General features: G+C 37.0%; 1 protein-coding gene across 1 annotated transcript in view; it reads right to left on the bottom strand.

Moving 5' to 3' along the window:
* Positions 1–933: 933 nt before the first annotated feature.
* sncb (synuclein, beta) overlaps positions 934–19815 on the bottom strand; it is a 51735-nt gene continuing 32853 nt past the window's right edge. Inside the window, exon 6 of the mRNA XM_061927805.2 lies at positions 934–1911. Coding sequence (XP_061783789.1) covers positions 1882–1911 — 30 coding nt within the window. The 3' untranslated portion in view covers positions 934–1881. The remainder of the gene's footprint in view (positions 1912–19815) is intronic.

Below are 19815 nucleotides of genomic sequence, written 5' to 3'. Positions count from 1 at the left end.
ACACATGGGATTAATCACACAAAAATAACACTTTATAAAAGTAATCACACAATTTATTTTGACCATATACCAAAATGAGTGACTGTTGTCATCGCTGGTAAATTTCACTTCAAAATAAACCCCACTGGTACTTTAGATAAAACAAATGTTACCACGTGTAGAGCAAATAATTGTAGTACATTCAAGTAATACATTTAAAACATGTTCCAGTATGATAGTCCATACTTGCCAACCCTCCCGGATTTTCCGGGAGACTCCCGAAGTTCAGCGCCTCTCCCGAAAACCTCCGGGGACAAATTATCTCCCGAAATTCAGGCGGGCCTGTGTCCCACAATATAAACGGCGTGCCTGCCCAATCACGTTATAACTGTAGAATGATGGAGGGCGAGTTCTTGGTTTCTTATGTGGGTTTATTGTTAGGCAGTTTTATTAATGTCCTCCCAGCGTGGCAAAAACACACAACAACAGCAGTCACGTTTTCGTCTACCGTAAAGCAGTTCGTCTGCCGTAAACAGCAATGTTGTGACACTCTTAAACAGGACAATACTGCCATCTAGTGCATTTGATGAAAGCACTTTTGTGCGTGCCACACAGCAATGCATCATCAAAGAGGGTGTTCAGCATGGTTAGAAAAATAGTGACAGAGAATAGAACAAGGATGGACAATTCAACCCTTAACTCAACAAGTATATGTGTAAATAAATGAACACTGAAATTCAAGTATTTCTTGTATTTATATTTGTATATATATATATATATATATATATATATATAAAAAATTAATATATATTTATAGCTAGAATTCACTGAAAGTCAAGTATTTCTTATATATATATATATATGAAATACTTGACTTGGTGAATTCTAGCTGTAAATATACTCCTCCCCTCTTAACCACGCCCCCCCCACCTCCCGAAATCGGAGGTCTCAAGGTTGGCAAGTATGTGATAGTCTGACAATAAAATAGCATGTGTCCAAATATTGGACTCTTTTTTTTATCAATTCAAATGATGCCTGAAATCCAAATTCAAAATAAATCCGATTTGAAAATAATCATTTGACAGCACCGAAATAAACAGCAACATTTTCTTTTGTAACTTTTATTTACAGAAGATTTGCATGTCTGGCTTAACACATAAACCGTTTTATTGACAAGTCCTGCAATTTAAAGCACATTTTTTTGATATGACAACCATTATGATTTCAAGACATAATATATTGACTTTATGCTGTTCAAATTGTCAGTACACACAAACACGCTCACACAAAAAACATGTATACTGCCCATGTCCAACAGATAGGTCACTGAAGTGATTTTCACAAGCAACTAGAAAGATACAAAGTAAAAAAAAAAAACAACCTCTTACTTCAAAAACATTCAAATCATTTCCAAAAAGAAATTGTAAAAATAACAAAAAAAAGAACCCCACAAACAGGCATTGTCAACATTTAAAAGAGGATATTAGTGTATTAATATCTGCTTGCAACTTGGACTTTTTACTTTTTTTCTGCTCCCAATGTCTCATTGGAAGTTGATGAACATCTATTGCACGTTTCTAAATACAGACACACACAAAGTACACTTTCACAAGCCCTGCGTCTGGTCTCATTTCATTGGGAGGGAGTCAAGGAAATGAGACAGTGAGGACAACCCTACGGCTCAATAAATACCGACATCCAACACACTACATTGAGAACATTTACAATATATAATCATAAAAGATTTGTCTCGAAGGAAGAACATGTTTTTCGGTGGGGATTTTCTTTTTTGTTGTAATGTTTTTGTTTTGCAACAGGAGAATAATTGGAATAACGTTTGTCCTTTTTATTATTAGAAATATTATTGTGCTGCTGGTTGAATGGTGGCTCGCACTGGTGATTCTATGCTTCTGGCTCGTAGTCTTGGCTCTCCTGTGTGGTGAACAAACATGACATGCGTGAGGAACAATCCCCTTCAATTACAAACAGAGCATGAACAGAAAATATAACTTTACATCAGTGCCAAGTTAAGAACTTAACAGTTTTGACATGACAACACATTTATTCTGGACTGATGAGACTCACGAGCAGAGGTGGGTAGAGTAGCCAGAAATTGTACTCAAGTAAGAGTACTGTTACTTTAGAGATGTATTACTCAAGTAAAAGTAAGGAGTAGCCACCCAAATATTTACTTGAGTAAAAGTAAAAAGTATGTTGTGAAAAAACTACTCAAGTACTGAGTAACTGATGAGTAACCTGTTCGTTTAATGATGACGGCAACAAATAATGCATAAAAACATAAAAATAGCAATGAGCAAATTCAGAGCCAAGAATATCTCTTAAGCAACTAAAACAATGATATATATTAAATAATAATACAGTAACATAAAAATAAGGCAAATTGAGCCACAATAACTTAACAGCACCATAGGCTCAGTAGGCAGAGATTACAAAGGAAAATAACAAGTTAGCCTTTACGCAAACCATAAACTGATAGGTGTGGGCTGCACCTGGGAACACACTGTGCACTTCTGATTGGTGTTTCTATGCATGTGTGTGTGTGTGTGTCTTTGTCTGTCTCTCGATGAGGCTGTAGTGCGTTAATAAATGTCCCCACACGATGTACATTTGACAGTGATTCATAGCAGGGAAGCTAACATCAGCCTACGGTGACAGCCAAAATATCTACTAACGTTACTTACCGGGATATGCTTCCTCAAATTTGACGTTGAGTTCATGTAAGCTTAAGCTTGTTGTAGTTTGCCACTGAAACTTTATGTGCATTTAATCATGTGGCCGCCTGGCTCTGTTTGATTGGTGAAACGGAGTCAAACCTCACCAGTGACTGCATTTGATTGGTGAAACGGAGTCAAACCTCACCAGTGACTGCATTTGATTGGTGAAACGGAGTCAAACGTCACCAGTGACTGTATTTTATTGGTGAAACGCAGGCATGCGATTGGTCTTACTTTGAAGGTCTGTCTGACAAGCCAAAACAAACAAAGCGTGCATTAACAGATCGATAAAAATCAGTAGCGAGTAGCGAGCTGAATGTAGATAAATGGAGCGAAGTAAAAGTAGCGTTTCTTCTCTATAAAAATCTCGATAAGTATGTTGCATTAAAACTACTCTTAGAAGTACAATTTATCCCAAAAGTTACTCAAGTAGATGTAACGAAGTAAATGTAGCGCGTTACAACTCACCTCTTCTCACGAGACTGCTTTTATGTGCTGCGATTTTTCCTGAATTACTTCAGATGGCAGTACTGTGACTCAAAGTTCAAAGAACATATCTTGTTTGGGACGGGTGTGCCATTAAATGTTCAAGTTAAAGTACCACTGATAGTCACACACACACTAGGTGTGGTGAAATTACTCTCTGCATTTGACCCGTCCTCTTGTTCCACCCCCTGCGACCCATTTTGGTGATTTAACCCCCAATTCCAACCCTTGATGCTGAGTGCCAAGCAGGGAGGTAATGGGTCCCATTTTTATAGTCTTTGGTATGACTTGGCCAGGGTTTGAACTCACGACCTACCGATCTCAGGGCGGACATTCTAACCACTATTTAAGAACCAATGTGAGCTTTGCAGAAAAGTAATGATGCAGCAGCGTTGTCAATACATGACCTCAATGGCACATTCCATGCATCCATTTTCTACCGCTTGTCCCTCTCAGGGTCGTGGGAAATTGCCATTCCACAAACACATTTTTTTAAAGAAGTATCCTGCTCTTTGATTTGTTACAATTCAAAATATTCATTCAAGCTGCCCTGAAAACAATAAAATAGTATTTGTGACCTGTCCGACATTCCGCACTCCATCCAGCTGTATAATCACTCGCCATACAGCAATAGATGATATCTGTCTATTATCTGACCGCTTCTGTGTTAGCTACCTCTCTTTGTTTATAATGTACCGTATTTTTTAGACTATAAGTCGCAGTTTTTTTCATAGTTTGGCCGGGGGTGCGACTTATACTCAGGAGCGACTTATGTGTGAAATTATTAACACATTACCGTAAAATATCAAATAATATTATTTAGCTCATTCACGTAAGAGACTAGACGTATAAGATTTCATGGGATTTAGCGATTAGGAGTGACAGATTGTTTGGTAAACGTATAGCATGTTCTATATGTTATAGTTATTTGAATGACTCTTACCATAATATGTTACGTTAACATACCAGGCACGTTCTCAGTTGGTTATTTATGCCTCATATGCGTTGTTCACTATTCTTTATTTATTTTAAATTGCCTTTCAAATGTCTATTCTTGGTGTTGGGTTTTATCAAATAAATTTCCCCAAAAAATGCGACTTATACTCCAGTGCGACTTATATATGTTTTTTTTCCGTCTTTATTATGCATTTTCGGCCGGTGCGACTTATACTCCGGAGCGACTTATACTCAGAAAAATACAGTATATTTTCTGCTGGATCTACTCTCTATTTTATGCTGCCCTTTTTTTGCTGCAGCTGTTACATATACTGTAATATTGTACATGGTAATTGGGATTTGTTATATATTGTATGTATTATATAAAATATAATATAATAATATATTATATCAGTATATATTATATACTGTATATATAATATGTCAATATTACATATATGTTACATTTTATATTGCTACTTTGGTAAATTTTTAGTCTACTTTATACCTTTTGTTTTCGCCCATCCTTTCCATCCTTACCTTTCCATCTTTTGTAAGTAACTGAGCTACTGTGTGGAACAATTTACCTTGTGAATCAATAAAGTTTGTCTAAGTCTAAGTCTTCTTAAAATTACTTTATCATGAAGTCGTCATGATTTCACATTACAGCTTGTACTCTAATTTTAGTTTTCTGTATTTTGCATTATTTTCTGTCTAGCGCTCTTATTTTTTCCACTTCCTGTTTGTCACCACTTCCCCTCTGGCCCTAGCGTTATTTTCCTCGCCTGTTTCCTGGTTGCCAATCAGGAGCCTTCTTATGGATCAATTTTGCTTTGTACCTAAACATGCTGCATAGCTTGCTGCTTTTTTGTGGGCTTACCTTCATGCTACCGATTCCGATCATTCATGAGTGAGATCGTCTGACACCAATATCGTTACCAATCACATGTATTAACTGTAAATTTCTCTATGTATTAATGTCAGTGCTATTGACAGTTTAACAATATTAACACAATACTGTACTTAAACTAGTTCCTCATTCTCTTCCTTTCTGTGCAACATGTTCAGCCGCAACTTCCAGTGATAATGTTACGTGATAATGATATTAATGATACAAGGAAATGCATTTTATTTGTCGTAATGGAGGTAATATTAGCTTAGAGCAGATCTACACAGTGTATGAAGACACAGTAATTAGATGCTAGCGGCTTGTCAGCCGGGGGACTAAAAATAGATACAGTGTCAGCCAGTGGGGGATCGGTGTTTGTGACCGGCAATAAAATGCATTAATCGGCAACAGCCACGAAAATACTGATCGAAGTCCGATCGAGTGGCACATGCCTTGTTTTTACCTGCACTTCATCACACGTTAGAATTATTCACGAGAAAAGAAAACAACAGGGTAATTTGCAATATTTGCAGAGTGAATCTTCAATCAAGTTGAAAAATAAATGACTTTAGGTCAGTGGTTCTTAACCTGGGTTCGATCGAACCCTAGGGGTTCGGTGAGTCGGGCTCAGGGGTTCGGCGGAGGTGAAGACACACCCGACTCATCGTGTAAATAAAAACTTCTCCCTATCGGCGTATTACGGATACGGCAACAGCAGAAGTCACACTGATTTGCAGGTAAGTAATTTGTTGTGAGTTTATGCACTGTGTTGGTTTTGTTGTTTGAACAAGGTGATGTTTATGCACGGTTCATTTTGTGCACCAGTAATAAAACATGGTAACACTTTAGTATGGGGAACATATTCACCATTAATTAGTTGCTTATTAACATGCAAATTAGTAACATATTGGCTATTAACTAGTCATTATTAAGTACTTATCAATGCCTTATTCGGCATGGCCTTATTATAACCCTAACCCTCTAACCCTAACCAAATAACTCTAAATTAAGTCTTTGTTACTTAGAATATGTTCCCCTAGTGTCCAAAAAACTCTAAATTAAGTCTTTGTTACTTAGAATATGTTCCCCATACTAAAGTCTTACCAAAAACATATAACTTTGTCTTGAATTTGAAAAAAAAAAACATTTTATTTTTCACTAAAGAAGGGTTCGGTGAATGCGCATATGAAACTGGTGGGGTTCGGTACCTCCAACAAGGTTAAGAACCACTGCATTAGGTCCTGCAGAAGGTCTGAATGATACAACTTACTGTGGACCATGTGACTTGTAGTACTCCAAATAGGGTGTGATGTGTTAGGGTCACAGGACTGAGAACATGGATACCACTAAAGGGTAAATTTGAACACTTAAAAACAAACAAAAAAAAACTTAACATATACCCTATTTTTCAGACTGTAAGTCGCAGTTTTTTTCATAGTTTGGCTGGGGGTGCGACTTATACTCAGGGGCGACTTATGTGTGAAATTATTAACACATTACCGTAAAATATCAAATAATATTATTTAGCTCATTCACGTAAGAGACTAGACGTATAAGATTTCATGGGATTTAGCGATTAGGAGTGACAGATTGTTTGGTAAACGTATAGCATGTTCTATATGTTATAGTTATTTGAATGACTCTTACCATAATATGTTACGTTAACATACCAGGCACGTTCTCAATTGGTCATTTAAGCGTCATATAACGTACACTTATTCAGCCTGTTGTTCACTATTCTTTATTTATTTTAAATTGCCTTTCAAATGTCTATTCTTGGTGTTGGGTTTTATCAAATACATTTCCCCAAAAAATGCGACTTATATATGTTTTTTTTCCTTCTTTATAATGCATTTTCGGCCGGTGCGACTTATACTCCGGAGCGACTTATACTCTGAAAAATACGGTAGTTGGGATAAGGAGTAACATAAATAAGTAAAAAAAATATAACATTTTTGAAGGATTAACATTTTTATATTTGACAGTAAAGTCACATTTTAGACAGGGACAGACTATAAATTCTATTTTTACAGATCAATGTCCAGGACACTTTGTTTAGTAAAAAAAAAATAAAAAAAAATTTACAGTTAATTTTACTGTGCATGTATACATTTTATTTTTTATAGACGCAAACGGCAGCAATTTAGGGGGAATTTTGCACTTGTGATTGTAGTTTGTAGTAAAAACTGCAGTAGTTAGCACTATTTTGGATCCTCGTGTTGACAAATGAGACAATCGTCTCTCAATGTGATGCAATGTAAAGATGCAACACTGTATGGAGTAGACAGCCAGCATTATTTGCAGAGATTGCCTGTCTGTGTAATAGGAGTAATGGCGTCACTGCATCAGACTGCTAGTCCCTGCAAAGCCTGCAGAGGGCAGCACGAGGCAGCGCAGGTGCCTCAAGGACGAGTCGTGAGCTCATCCCCCAGCATCCTTATCTCTCTGCACACCCCTCCTCCTGTTATCTTAACAAATTTACAGCCTCCATCAACGTGTCCTGCTCTCGGCCGCCACTAAACTTGAGTGTTTTCCACGGCTACCGCCTGTTTGATGCACGTTACGGCAATGCAGGGAGACCCTGACGATACCCACAATGCACGGGGGCTGCGAGTGTCATCACCACACCCATTCACAGCGTGAGTGTGTGCAGTGCTGGAGTAGAACGTGATGGGGGAGGGGAAAGAGATGCAGGAGGGAGAGGAAGAGGCTGGAGCGAGATGCTGCCGGGCAGAAATGTGAACATGAATGATGCAATGGTGCGATGATAGGAGGGAATAACCACACTTGTACAAACACATCGTTTTTCCTAATGTGGAGAAGAATGTGAACATTTTAATCAACTGAGACGACATTACAAGGGGTTAAAAAATCAAGACAATTAGAAATGTTGTGGATTATTTCTCGAAATCAATACATTTACCGGTAAACGTGTTGACTAAAAAGGTCGTTTTATGAGCTATTTAAAGGCTTTTCAGGTTTATGGGGCGATATTTTCTGGATGGTTAGGTCTCTCCCTGGACTCTAATGTCTAAAAATAACCATTTGTGTCACACTTGCTTCCTGCTGTCCCACACAATCATGCTGGTTTAATCATTCCTTGCACCTGAAAACGCTAACAAGATAACGAAAAAAGCTTTGAAATTACTCCGTTGTGGTCAAAGAGGTGTCAATCTAACTACCGTATTTTTCTGAGTATAAGTCGCTCCGGAGTATAAGTCGCACCTGCCGAAAATGCATAATAAAGACGGAAAAAAACATATATAAGTCGCATTTTTTGGGGGGAAATTTATTTGATAAAACCCAACACCAAGAATAGACATTTGAAAGGCAATTTAAAATAAATAAAGAATAGTGAACAACAGGCTGAATAAGTGTACGTTATATGAGGCATAAATAACCAACTGAGAACGTGCCTGGTATGTTAACGTAAAATATTATGGTAAGAGTCATTCAAATAACTATAACAGGGGTGCTCATTACGTCGATCGCGAGCTACCGGTCGATCTCGGAGGGTGTGTCAGTCAATCACCAGCCAGGCATTAAAAAAATAGTCCTAAAAATGAGCGAACATAAATCTTCACTATGACGTCACTTTCGTCACTTGATTGACATTCACGGCACCCGAGGGTCTTCTGAGATGGCGCTTTAAAATTACCGACTGGAAGGCGAGAAACACTTTATTTCAACAGACTGGCGCCGTACCTGTCGTCAAAACTCCAAAGACCGACTGCACAGTTGCGCTACCAAAATAAGAGTCTCAGAAAGCTGGCGTGCACAAGCTAGCAAGCTACGGAGTTTGCCGACAATGTATTTCTTGTAAAGTGTATACAAAGGAGTAAGGAAGCTGGACAAATAAGATGCCAAAAACCAACCACTTTCATGTGGTATTGGACAGAAAGGAGGACTTTTTTTCTCCTCCATTCGAAAATGCGGACGTTATCAACACCACTGTCTGATTCCTATCAATGCAAGTCATCAGAATCAGGTAATACACCAACTTATATTCTTGTCTTCATGAAAGAAAGGAATCTATATGTGTTAAACATGCTTGTATTATTTTTAAACACCTTTAACTTATTAACAATATTAACTATATGTGTTAAACATGCTTGTATTATCTTTAAACACCTTTAACTTGTTAACAATATTAACTATATGTGTTAAACATGCTTGTATTATCATTAAACACCTTTAACTTGTTAACAATATTAACTATATGTGTTTAACATGCTTGTATTATCATTAAACACCTTTAACTTGTTAACAATATTAACTATATGTGTTAAACATGCTTGTATTATCATTAAACACCTTTAACTTGTTAACAATATTAACTATATGTGTTAAACATGCTTGTATTATCATTAAACACCTTTAACTTGTTAACAAAAACATATATTTAATAAATAAGTAAATACAAATTATATATATGAATGAGGTAGAACCCCACGACTTGATCAATTGAAAAGTAGCTCGCCTGCAGAAAAAGTGTGAGCACCCCTGAACTATAACATAACAATCTGTCACTTAAGGCTGAAACGACGCGTCGACGTAGTCGACGTCATCGATTACGTAAATACGTCGACACCGTTTTTGTGCGTCGACGCGTCACATACCTTATTTCCTTGAATAGCCTCCGGGCGCTAATTAATTTAAAACCTCTTCTCACTCCTGCGCTTACCAAAAGGCGTGGGGTAAATTTAGGCCTGCGCTTATATATTTGAGTGATGTAAGGATACCATCATGAAAAGCACATTTAATAAAAAAAAACTTTATTATGGTCTTACCTTTACTTATAAATGAGTATTCTGATCAAAAGCATCGATAACTTGTTTATAGAAGTCTTCCTTATCTTTCTTCAGTTTTAAAAGTCTCTCTGTCTCGATGGAGATATTCCTTTAAGTATTACCTCCTGCTTCGATTGAAAGTCCAGTTTAGAAAACTGTTTTATTTTAGATATGTAATCCTCCATGTTAAAAGTGCAAGCAAACGATCGCTGCGCACTCTTGTGGCTTGTTGTCTTCTTCTGCAGCACCGGTCTTCTGCAGTACCGGTAGTAGCAAGAAGGATCACTAGCGCCCTCTACCAGCAGGAGGCGGGAGTCATTTAATGACTCATATTTGACACACGCAGCTACGGTATATTAATAAAACATAGCTGCTTACTGTTCTTTTTAGCATATTCAATAGCTTGGACCTTAAATCCTACTGAATAGCCCTTAATCTTCTCTGCCCTTTAGGCGATTTCAAATGATTGAAATCAGCCTCCTCCATTTTGAAAATGATGACTCGTGACGTGACGAGTTTAACCCAGCGGAAATTCTAGACATGCGCTAATAAAAATAATATTTTGCGAAACGAGTTAGACCCGGCGTTAATCCTGAGCCGGCGGTAATGCTAAGCATGCGCTAATTATTTTGCCAAACGAGTTTGACCCGGCAGAAATTCGAGACATGCGAATACTATATACCCGGCGGCAATTCAAGGAAATACGCACTTTTTTGTATTGGATGTTTATCTTTATTTTTGCACATTTTAAAGCAAAATAAGCAATACTTTTACTTTTGAAATGCTTACACTATTGCAGAATATTAAGATTTGCACTGGATGTTTACTTTTATATTTGCACATTAAAAAGCAAATAAGCTACTTTTAATTTTGTTAAATGTTAAAAGTTTTAAATGTTTACATTGTTGCAGAATATTTTGTCATGTTGTTGTCAATGTTGACTGAGTGGCCATACTTTTTTTTTGTAAATAAAAGCCATGCCTTTTGAAAAAACTGGCCTAAATGTATTTTTTCATCATTTTAAATAAAAAAAATAATCGGTAAAAGGAAAAATAATCTATAGATTAATCGAAAAAAATAATCTATAGATTAACCGATTAATCGAAAAAAATAATCTATAGATTAATCGATAAAAAAAATAATCGTTAGCTGCAGCCTTACTGTCACTCCAGCATAAAATAGAGAGTAGATCCAGCAGAAAATATACTGTATTTTTATTATTTTTTTTGAAATTACTCAATTGTGGTCAAAGAGGTGTCAATCTAACTACCGTATTTTTCTGAGTATAAGTCTCTCCGGAGTATAAGTCGCACCGGCCGAAAATGCATAATAAAGACGGAAAAAAACATATATAAGTCGCACTGGAGTATAAGTCGCATTTTTTGGGGAAATGTATTTGATAAAACCCAACAACAAGAATAGACATTTGAAAGGCAATTTAAAATAAATAAAGAATAGTGAACAACAGGCTGAATAAGTGTACATTATATGAGGCATAAATAACCAACTGAGAACGTGCCTGGTATGTTAACGTAACATATTATGGTAAGAGTCATTCAAATAACTATAACATATAGAACATGCTATAAAACAATCTGTCACTCCTAATCGCTAAATCCCATGAAATCTTATACGTCTAGTCTCTTACGTGAATGAGCTAAATAATATTATTTGATATTTTACGGTAATGTGTTAATAATTTCACACATAAGTCGCTCCTGAGTATAAGTCGCACCCCCGGCCAAACTATGAAAAAAACTACGATTTATAGTCCGAAAAATACGGTAGTTTGCTGGGATAGTAGTGAATCACACTGAACCTGTTAATTAATCATTAATCATCTTTCGCTCCCTTGGAGCTAAATGAGGTTTTAAAATCTCAAACAAATCAACATAAAGACAGCGTCAATAGAAAATGAAGGCAAGGATTCTCAAACTGTGGTATGTGTACCACTAGCCCGGGGGTCAGCAACCCGCGGCTCTCGAGCCGCCGCATGCGGCTCTTTAGTGCCGCCCTAGTGGCTCCCTGCAGCATTTTTGAAAAAGGATTGAAAATGGAAAAAGATGGGGGAAAAATATTTTTTGTTTTAGTATGTTTTTTTGTTTGAGGACAAAGATGACACAAACCTTCCCAGTTGTTAGAAAGCCCACTGTTTAATATGTTTGTGTGTATGCTTCACTGATGAAACTATTTGGTGAACATCGTTTTGTCCTACTACCCTGCAAAAAATGTTCTATAGAATTTCTAAAGAATATCTCTATAGAATTTCTAATGAACTTTAGGACCGAAGTTCTATAGAATTTCTAATGAACTTTAGGACCGAAGTTCTATAGAACAGGATTCTAAAGAATGGTTCTATAGAACATGGTTCTAAAGAATGGTTCTATAGAACAGGGTTCTAAAGAATGGTTCTATAGAACAGGGTTCTAAAGAATGGTTCTATAGAACAGGGTTCTAAAGAATGGTTCTATAGAACAGGGTTCTAAAGAATGGTTCTATAGATCTCCTCTAAAGAATAGTGCTATAGAAGAAAGTTCTAAAAAGTAGTTCTATAGAACAGGCTCCTATGGAATGGCTTTCTGTGGAATACGGTTCAGAATGATGTAGAAATGATTGGGCAGGCATTCTACAAAATCTGTGGTCTAACACTGGCAATGGAGAAAGACAAATATTGCAGTTGAATGAATGTTGACTTGTATTTATTATATACATGTAACTCAAATCTTGACGTAATAAATAAATGTCAGCAGCATAAATCAACATGATCACCGCGCTTCCCCGACTGTTAGAGACGGCTAGACGTCCAGCAGAATTTGTTTCTGAGGCCTTCTTTTTTTCCCATTTTCTGCGCAATGTTCAGTTTCACTCCAATGATTTTCTTTATCACATTTGCTTCACTTGAGGGATGGAGCTTCTTCACAAAATCTGAAAGATCAATAAAATATACCAGAATTAGTGTCTGCAGACACCAAGACACTAGCTGTCATGCAATGAGTTACACTATGGCATTTTTCAGCTCGATAAAGAGAGTGATGTCTATCATTTAATCAATGCAATGGATAGTCAACACACTGCATACATTGCATATCACGCGTTTCTATGCTGTAAGGCACTTGCACTGCTTGACGCACACAAAATCATATGTGGTGCAATCATGCCAGGCTTTACGAACTGCAACAAATCTGTATCAAATTCTGACAGTGCATGTACACTATTCATTAGCTATATAGAAAATCCATTCAGTGTGTGAAATATTTTTCAAATTATTTTCAGGATTTCACTTTCTTGTGAATCTTGTTGTGTACTTGATGGGTGTCCCCAATGGCGTTCGAACAATCACGAAAGTGCATTAATAGAATTCTAATAAAAATATTTAACTTCAATCTGATTGAAACCATATCCACATCGGGAAGGGGATCTGACACATTCCCTATCTAAAAGTCGTTCACTTCTCAACTTGCAGCAGAACTCACAGAAATTCCCGACGCTAGTTGTTAAATAGTAAGGCGGAGAATGCCGATATAAGATATCAAACGAGAAAAAGGTGTAGATATCCGTGCGCTGCGGTTTTTGCTTTGTCACTTGATGTTGGTTTCCGACGAGATCAAAGCTAATGTGACCACCCATGCCTATAAATCTGTCAAAACGAACATCTCGCAGTCAATTCATGGACCAAGCAGACTGGAAGCTATGGATATCTATACTTCATGCCAAACGATCACGGAACGACTTGGAGATAGGAAAAGGGTCAGATCCACTTCCCTGATGTGGATATGGTTTTAATCAGATTGATTTAACTTATACTCACCAATAATAGCAGACACTTTCTTGTCATCCAGTTTTGGTTTCTCATGCTTATCCTTAAAAGCATTGGATTTTTTTCCTGTCAAGCTGCTGTTGGCCAGCTCCTCTCTGGCAGAGCGACAGCAGGACGTCGAGCTGATAGTATTGTTGCCTGACGTGATAAGTCGTCCATCTTCATTAGCAGGCCAGGAAGTCCTTTAATAGAAAAAAGTACATTGTGATGCAGACACAATAAAAAAAAAATACATTAATAACATGAAGCTGGCGATATCCAAACCGCTCGGCTCTAACCCCAGCTATCATAATGTAAGGGTATTTTGATAGGAATCTTGTTCAAGTCAAGGGAAACATGGTAAGGAAGCAATCAAAGATGAAAAATATATATAACCATATATATTAATTCATCCTGACCACGCGAAGATTTAATATTTGTCGGTCAAGTATTAATCAGATATCCAGCTGAGACAAAATATCAAGAAGGAAGGGACGTAACTCTTGCTAATATAAGAGAAACACACAAAAACGGACGGACAGACAGACAAACAAACAAGTACCATATGTCCTCCCCTTATTTAGAGGGGAGGACATCACAACTTAGGATGTTGTATATGCAACAGTTCTGAAATTATCCCAAATCATAAATGGATTTTTATTGGAAAAAAGGGGCATAACTCTGGAAAATATTGTCCGAGACGACTCATTTTCGATAGGCTTCTTGTTACACTAAGATAAATAGATGTAACAAGTTTGGTTTCCGTACATGAAACGATTCTGTAAATATTGCGGTGACGGATGGACAGCCGTACATGACGACAATACCCGTAGGCCAAAGTTAGATGAAAATACAGTAATAAGAAAGTTATTTCATACATCGACATGTAAGCATATTTTCCATCAACCTATGATAATTACAATAACATACTTCTAGAATAAGAAAACCTACCTTCAACAACCCTCAATGCATCTCGAAGGGATTTGTTTTCCTCTCTCAACTGGAGGACTTCCTTCTTCAGGGATTCCATTTCTGTACATGTATCTTTCGGTGAAGTTCTTCCCAGCTGAAAATGTCAAAATAGTAAATCAAATGAAATAATTTGTATTATGATTAATTTGGGCGCTCATATGTTTTCCGGAAGCAATTTGTCCTGGATACGGCCCTGACAGCACCATATAAGTTTTACATGTATAAGCAACCTTGTAGGCACATTAATTTGAATATGCTACATGTACATGTAGCAGTAAGCCATTCACACAGTAGGCACTGTTCATCAGGTATTTGTAGTGTTATTTTCATATAAGTAAAAGTATAAACTTGTGTTTTAAACCAGTTGCCAGGGATGCAATTTTTACGTACTCGATTTCAAATGAATGCTAGGCACTTGTGATTGTTTGCCTCGAGAGGGTGCTTTGATTAACCAATAAAATCCTATTCTATTCTATTCATGTACTCACAGCAGCAAGTTGGGCCTTCAATTGTGCCCGAGCATCATATCCCACAGCTGTACGGCTTACTTTCCTCTTTTTCTTCTGAAAAATCAAGATTAACAAGAAAACGTGTTCAGTTCTTTTATATGCCATTGAAGTGAAGAAATATGTTTGCAGAAATGATAGATTTTCGAGTACATGCAGAAAGTCTGTCAACACCTCAATTTGTCTTGAATATTATTCTGTCTGAGTTGGTCGAATTGAATCAAAATATTCAATAACTTTAAAGCCTACAATGAAACATGATTTGATTAACTTTTATGATAAAGAAAAACTGACAAGGTACTTCAAAAGTATGGGATTGAATCCTACAAAACCTCACACAGTTGAAACACCACTGAAATAGTGAGTGAGTGAATTAACGTTTAACGTTGCTTTCAACACTATTTCGGTCATATCGCGACAACACCACTGAAATAAAAGTACCTGCTGTCTGTCAGATAGAGTCTCCTCAACACTTTCATCCTTGCTCTCACTGTCTGATGACCAAGACTTTGGCTGTTTGTTTCTCTTGCCTCTGCCATATTCCAAATCACCAGTAAGGGGTACATCCTTGCCATCCTGAGCGGCTTTCAAATATGGCGTCAGTTCACGTGTGTCTTCTGTGTAAAAACAAATATGTGCCACATTAAGCTAAATTAAACTGTACAGTTAGTCATACATTTCAGCAGCAGATTGTTATCACTAAATTACTTTGGTATACCTACAGTTCTGATGATTCAGAAATTCACCTCAGCGAGAAACAAATTTCACCTTACTTTCCCTTATTTACAGGCTTACAGCCATATTAAAAAATTGTCAAGGTTAAGTCTGTACTATCATGACAATCACCTCAGCATTGCAGATTGAAACATTCAGTATACCAGGGCTGCACTGATGAGAAATTACTATCAATCATGGAAGAAAAAAAATTATATTAATTAAATTTAACTTTACATAAACAAAGTCGAAAGTTCAAGGTGTAAAATCAGAAGTACATTAAATATATCTATATTAAATATATCTATATTTATATGTACTTCTGGTAAAACGTATACTTTTTACTGAATTGAATTGAAAAGTTTTCAACTGTTTATTAATTACCACCAAATCTCAGAATTCTTGCCACGTATTTGGTTTGTGACTGCTTCCTTCCTCCTGCTTTGTTGAGTGGCCATGGAACTTGGACTTCTTCATCACTGTCCCAATTTTCTCCATTCATCTTCTCTCGAGAACCGCGTGGTTAATATACTATATTTCGTCTCGATGATCATCCTCCCCTTGCTTCCGTTTGGCGACCTGACTGGGGGCCAAACTCCTTCTCTGTGTGATCACACAAGCCTGACGTTACAAACAATGGAGGGATGATAATAATAATAATAATAATAATAATAAATTAGGCTAGTTTTGCTAGCTCACCATTTCCGCCCGTGCCTCGAAGCTGCTGTTTGGCTCAACGTTAGCCCGCTTGTGACGTCTCGCATCGCGCCTAGAAGACCCTAAACCTAAATGTGATGTTTAAGCCAACAAAGTTACCGTCAATGAACTCCGACGTGACTTGGGCAGCTTAGAAAGAGCGAGTGAAGTCAACATGGACGTTGTGGCCGCCATCACCAACTCAAACTGCCCGCGAAATCTGCTTTGCAACTACGGCAAGCGCGAAGGGGAAAAATAAATAATTAAAAAAAAAAAAGTTGATTTGAAACATATTCGCACTTATTAGTGTCGGATATGAGAAACATTGATACAACGCGATTATTACCAACTATACATGAATTTGGTTGTGATTGCAGCCTTAAAACAGTTTTGTTATTTTATAACAAAACGAGAGCAGTTCTATCTATCGTGTTTGGGGGGGGTGGGGGGGGGGGTTTGTAATGTTACGGCGGGAAAAGTAGTAAACTAAATATAACATTGAACCATGCTTTTGAAAATGTATACATTTAAATCCTGGCAAATACTGACTTTTAACAATATAAATTGTTACTTACATGAGTTCGGTAAAGTGTTTTCCTATTGGGCTCCGTGAAGAAACGTGTCTGGGCTTGTTCTTCCACAGCTGCATGCAGGTACGTGGGCGGGTCCTGACGTTTTAGGTCTGATTTAAACCTTTGAACTGAGTTTTGCTAAATCAATTTATGTTGGAAGTCCAATAAAATTAATTTTATCACATAAAAAAGTAAGTTACGAAAATATTCACACTTTTTACTTATAGATAACTCAAAAACTCTAAAAATAAAAATAAATTGATTTATTGGAATAAATATACTTTTAAAAATAAAGTCTGCCGAATTAAGTTCTGGGTGTCCGCCTTGAAATGACACCTCACAATTTTAAATGATACAAAATTAACATTTTCATAATTGAGGGAGACATCCTGCATTGTTCAAAAAACAAGCTCAAGTCTGGTGAATCAACTTAATGAGATTAATCAATGCTATGGTGATAGCGCTGCTGCCATTTTATAGAATTTTATTCCATGGAACAATCTATAGACCTTTCAGCAGATAAAGGATAATGTCTATAGAATTTCTGTTAGACATTCTATAGAATGCCCAGTTCTATAGAACAATCTATGGACTTTTCATCAGATAATGTAATGTCTATAGAATTTCTATAGGATATTCTATAGAATTCCCAGCTCTATAGAACAGTGAAAAGACCTTCCAGCACATGAAGCTGATGTCTATAGAATTTCTATAGAATTTTGAATACATATTCTATAGAATCTTCAGTTCTAAAGAAATTCCGACGAAATTCTATAGCGTTCTATATATTTCTATAGAGATTCTATAGAACATTTTTTGCAGGGTAAGTTCAGCGGTTCTTGAACTCACCACAGTGTGGACTGTGACGCAACAGTTTGTTTACATGTAAAATCTTCCACTCCTTCTTTGTCTCATTTTGTCCACCAAAAGTTTTATGCTGTGCGTGAATGCACAAAGGTGCGCTTTGTTGATGTTATTGACTTGTGAGAGTGCTAATCAGGCATTATTGGTCAGTGCATGAATTCAAGCTAATCCATGCTAACATGCTATTTAGGCTAGCTGTATGTACATATTGCATCATTATGCCTCGTTTGTAGGTATATTTGAGCTCATTTATTATCCTTTACTTATGTCCTCTTTGTATTTAATTTATATTTGCATGTCTCATGACACATTATCTGTATGTAATATTGGCTGCATTTCAGATTGTGCCATGTTGTTCCAGACTACAGCAAACATTACCTAGCTTGCCAAAGATTGTAATACATCTATTAAAATAAGACAGCCTGCAGTTTCCTTCAACTTAGACACACACATCTATACCTTTGGCCATTAAAAAGCCAGGAATTTCCAGGAGTTATCTCACCTTCTGAGTAGCCTCTGATTTACTAATGGTTTCTAATGTTGTAAAAATGTGTAGAATAAATATTAAATTTAAACATTTCTGTCAACGAAGATTTGCTTCAGCCTGCGACACATTTTGATAGTAGGCTATTAAAGCTAATATAGACACTTACATCATGTGTTGCCTTCATTATAACAATTATATACGGCTTTTCATATTTTGCCGCCCCAGACAGATCAGTTTTTTGTATTTTTGGTCGAATGTGGCTCTTTCAATGTTTTTGGTTGCCGACCCTTGCACTAGTGGCACCCCAAATAATCACTTGATTAAAAGACAGTGTTATATTTTCCTATATTCAAACACAGTTTTACTGTACACACTTTGAGTAATGTTACAGTGGCCAAAATAAAAAAAATATACTTGTTAAATAAAACCTCTGCCTTGTTTTTAATGAACACATAGGCTTACTGCGCTACTGTGTTTTAAAGGGGAACATTATCACCAGACCTATGTAAGCGTCAATATATACCTTGATGTTGCAGAAAAAAGACCATATCTTTTTTTAACCGATTTCCGAACTCTAAATGGGTGAATTTTGGCGAATTAAACGCCTTTCTATTATTCGCTCTCGGAGCGATGACGTCACGTTGTGACGTCACATCGGGAAGCAATCCGCCATTTTCTCACTTTCGTCAGTGTGTTGTCAGAGGGTGTAACAACACGAACAGGGACGGATTCAAGTTGCACCAGTGGCCCAAAGATGCGAAAGTGGCAAGAAATTGGACGAAATTTGTTCAAAATACGAGGGTGTGGGGAAAGCCGACGAAATGGTCAGTTGTTTGTTCCGCACACTTTACCGACGAAAGCTATGCTACGATGGAGATGGCAACCGTCCCTTATGCCACCGAAGATGATCAAGAGAAGAATATCGACCCTAGCTTCCCTGGCCTGCTGACATCAACTCCAAAACTGGACAGATCAGCTTTCAGGAAAAGAGAGCGGATGAGGGTATGTCTACAGAATATATTAATTGATGAAAACTTTATTCATTACTTGCGGTTTTACGTAAATTATTATACATAAACTGTGTTTACCAATAATTTAGCTTAAAAACATTTATTTTTTTCAATCATTCGAGTAGTCTTGTGTAATGCAGTATTTTGTGTCTATTTAGGTATGGTTAACCTGAGTGCTGAAATCGTGGAAAAATATATGTTCTTAGCGCGCCTGAAATGGGCTGTCTGCACTCTCAAAGTGCATGTTGTTGCCAAATGTATTTCATATGCTGTAAACCTAGTTCATAGTTGTTAGTTTCCTTTAATGCCAAACAAACACATACCAATCGTTGGTTGGAAGGCGATCGCCGAATTCGTCCTCGCTTTCTCTCGTGTCGCTGGCT

Source organism: Nerophis lumbriciformis, linkage group LG35, assembly GCF_033978685.3.
Source record: "Nerophis lumbriciformis linkage group LG35, RoL_Nlum_v2.1, whole genome shotgun sequence".
NCBI lineage: Eukaryota > Metazoa > Chordata > Actinopteri > Syngnathiformes > Syngnathidae > Nerophis > Nerophis lumbriciformis.
Note: the sequence above shows the minus strand (reverse complement) of the source record. Positions and strands in the feature narration are given on the sequence as shown.